The sequence below is a fragment of the Melanotaenia boesemani genome, chromosome 24 (assembly GCF_017639745.1).
Source record: "Melanotaenia boesemani isolate fMelBoe1 chromosome 24, fMelBoe1.pri, whole genome shotgun sequence".
NCBI classification, from domain to species: domain Eukaryota; kingdom Metazoa; phylum Chordata; class Actinopteri; order Atheriniformes; family Melanotaeniidae; genus Melanotaenia; species Melanotaenia boesemani.
This window is the reverse complement of record NC_055705.1, coordinates 24,031,323-24,033,168: the sequence shown is the minus strand read 5'-3', so window position 1 is coordinate 24,033,168 and position 1,846 is coordinate 24,031,323. Positions and strand designations below refer to the sequence as shown.

At 53.8% G+C, this 1,846-nt stretch overlaps 1 protein-coding gene across 2 annotated transcripts; it reads left to right on the top strand.

Moving 5' to 3' along the window:
* Nucleotides 1–1,134, top strand: LOC121635156 (ADP-ribosylation factor-like protein 4C). Of its 2 annotated transcripts, none has more exons than XM_041978233.1 (2): nt 1–943; nt 1,058–1,134. In XM_041978233.1, the coding sequence occupies exon 1, from the start codon at nt 318–320 to the stop codon at nt 900–902; it is 585 nt and encodes a 194-aa protein (XP_041834167.1). In that variant the 5' UTR covers nt 1–317; the 3' UTR covers nt 903–943; nt 1,058–1,134. The 2 variants fall into 2 exon arrangements, with proteins under 2 accessions (XP_041834167.1, XP_041834166.1); XM_041978232.1 differs by lacking the exon at nt 1,058–1,134 and adding an exon at nt 1,003–1,045 and having other exon boundaries at nt 1–898.
* Nucleotides 1,135–1,846: the final 712 nt, after the last annotated feature.

Genomic DNA, 1,846 nt, shown 5'->3' with positions numbered 1-1,846 from the left:
CTGCTCTGAGTTGCTGCAGGTTTAATGGCAGGGTTCAGAGGCGTCGCGCGCCGTCACCTGTGTGTGGTGTGACTGCATGACAGAAACGCTGAAACATGACGTGAACGCACCGCAGCTCGTGCCATGATTTGACATTTCCTGGACACCTCTTGCAGCTGGAGGGAGTCCAGAGATGCTGCGGCTTGTCTGGCTGCCGGAGTGCCGCTGCGCCACAGCAGGCTGCTCCCTCCAGCTCTGCTGAAACTGGACCTGATTGCCACCCTCTTAACGCGTCCTGCGGGGATCGAACCGCCGCTGCACGCTCCACCGCCCGCAGGATGGGGAGCAGCTTCTCCAGCCTGGCTGCCTTCCAGTCCCTGCACATCGTCATGCTCGGCTTGGACTCTGCGGGGAAAACCACCGTCCTGTACCGCCTGAAATTTAACGAGTTCGTCAACACGGTTCCCACCATCGGCTTCAACACGGAGAGGATCCGGCTGGGCGGCGCGGGGGCCTCCAGGGGCATCAGCTGTCACTTCTGGGACGTGGGGGGCCAGGAGAAGCTGCGGCCCCTGTGGAAGCCCTACAGCCGCTGCACGGACGGCATCGTGTACGTGGTGGACTCCGTGGACGCGGAGAGGCTGGAGGAGGCCCGGACTGAGCTGCACAAGATCACCCGCTTCCAGGAGAACCAGGGGACCCCGCTGCTGGTCATCGCCAACAAGCAGGACCTGCCCCGGGCGCTGGACGTCGGAGAGATCGAGAGGCAGCTCGCGCTGGCCGAGCTGAGCCCCTCCACCCCCTACCACATCCAGCCTGCCTGCGCCATCATAGGTGAGGGACTGCACGAGGGCATGGACAAGCTGTATGAGATGATAGTAAAGAGGAGGAAGTCAGTGAAGCAGAAGAAGAAGAAGCAGTGAGTCCTTCCGTGGGAATAAGAAGTTCCACATCTCTGTATCAGATTTCCGTTCTCCTCATCCACGTTTCTGATGCAGAAGGAAGAAAGTCTTTTATTTCCAGTAAAGAAATATTAGATCATCATGAATGAAATAAACTCAGAGGAGAAATCCTGCAGGTTTCTACACCAGGACGCTGTGGATCATGGAGGAAGCTTCCTGGAATCAGTCCGTTCCAGGACTGTACATCCTCCTACCGCACCTGGAAGGCACTTTAAAATAAAATGTGTTATTATTTAAGTGTGAAAGCAGTTCAGGTTGGGAGAAGGAAAATCCTGATGCATGTGTGGCGTAGACGGAAAGTTTCTTCCTCAGCTGGGATTGTTCCTTCTCTGGAAACACTGACTTCTTCCACCACATTCTGCAGCTTCTGTTTGTACAAATTTCCCCACAAGAAGGAAAGAAGAAGAAATGAGTTGCTGAAAAAGCATCTGGATGCAAACAAAATGTGATGATAATTCCATTTAAATTGGGATTGGAACGGGAATTTCCTGTTTATGTTGCTACTAACAGCAGCTGCTGCTCTGCTGTCGGACCTTTGAGCCAATCAGATGTTTAGGACGTGAACGCACCAACATCAGGTTTGACCTGACTGTGTTTACTCTGATTCCTCATTCACAGCTGTGTGGTTAGGTTTAGGAAAACATACCCATCAGCTTCATGCAGTTTCCTTTCTACCCTCGTCTGCTGCGAGGTGACGCACACGGTGCGTTGAAACTGCAGGTTTTCTTACAGCCAATCACAACAAAGGTTTCTCTTGCGGATGCGTTTAGAAACAGATGGAAACGAGAGCCGGTTTGGCATCAGGTCTGGTGATGGAAGAACCGGTGCAGACGTAAATCTGCCGCGGTGATGAAGCTAAACCTGGCTGCAGGTACCAGCGACCAGCCGGGCGACACGCAGCAGAA

What these genes read in the sequence shown, in the direction of transcription:
- LOC121635156 (XM_041978232.1), top strand. Translation starts at nt 318, where the DNA reads ATGGGGAGCAGCTTCTCCAGCCTGGCTGCCTTCCAGTCCCTGCACATC. An exon ending in AAGCAGAAGAAGAAGAAGCA is followed by an intron (nt 899 to 1,002) that starts GTGAGTCCTTCC and finishes TTTTATTTCCAG; the next exon opens with TAAAGAAATATTAGATCATC.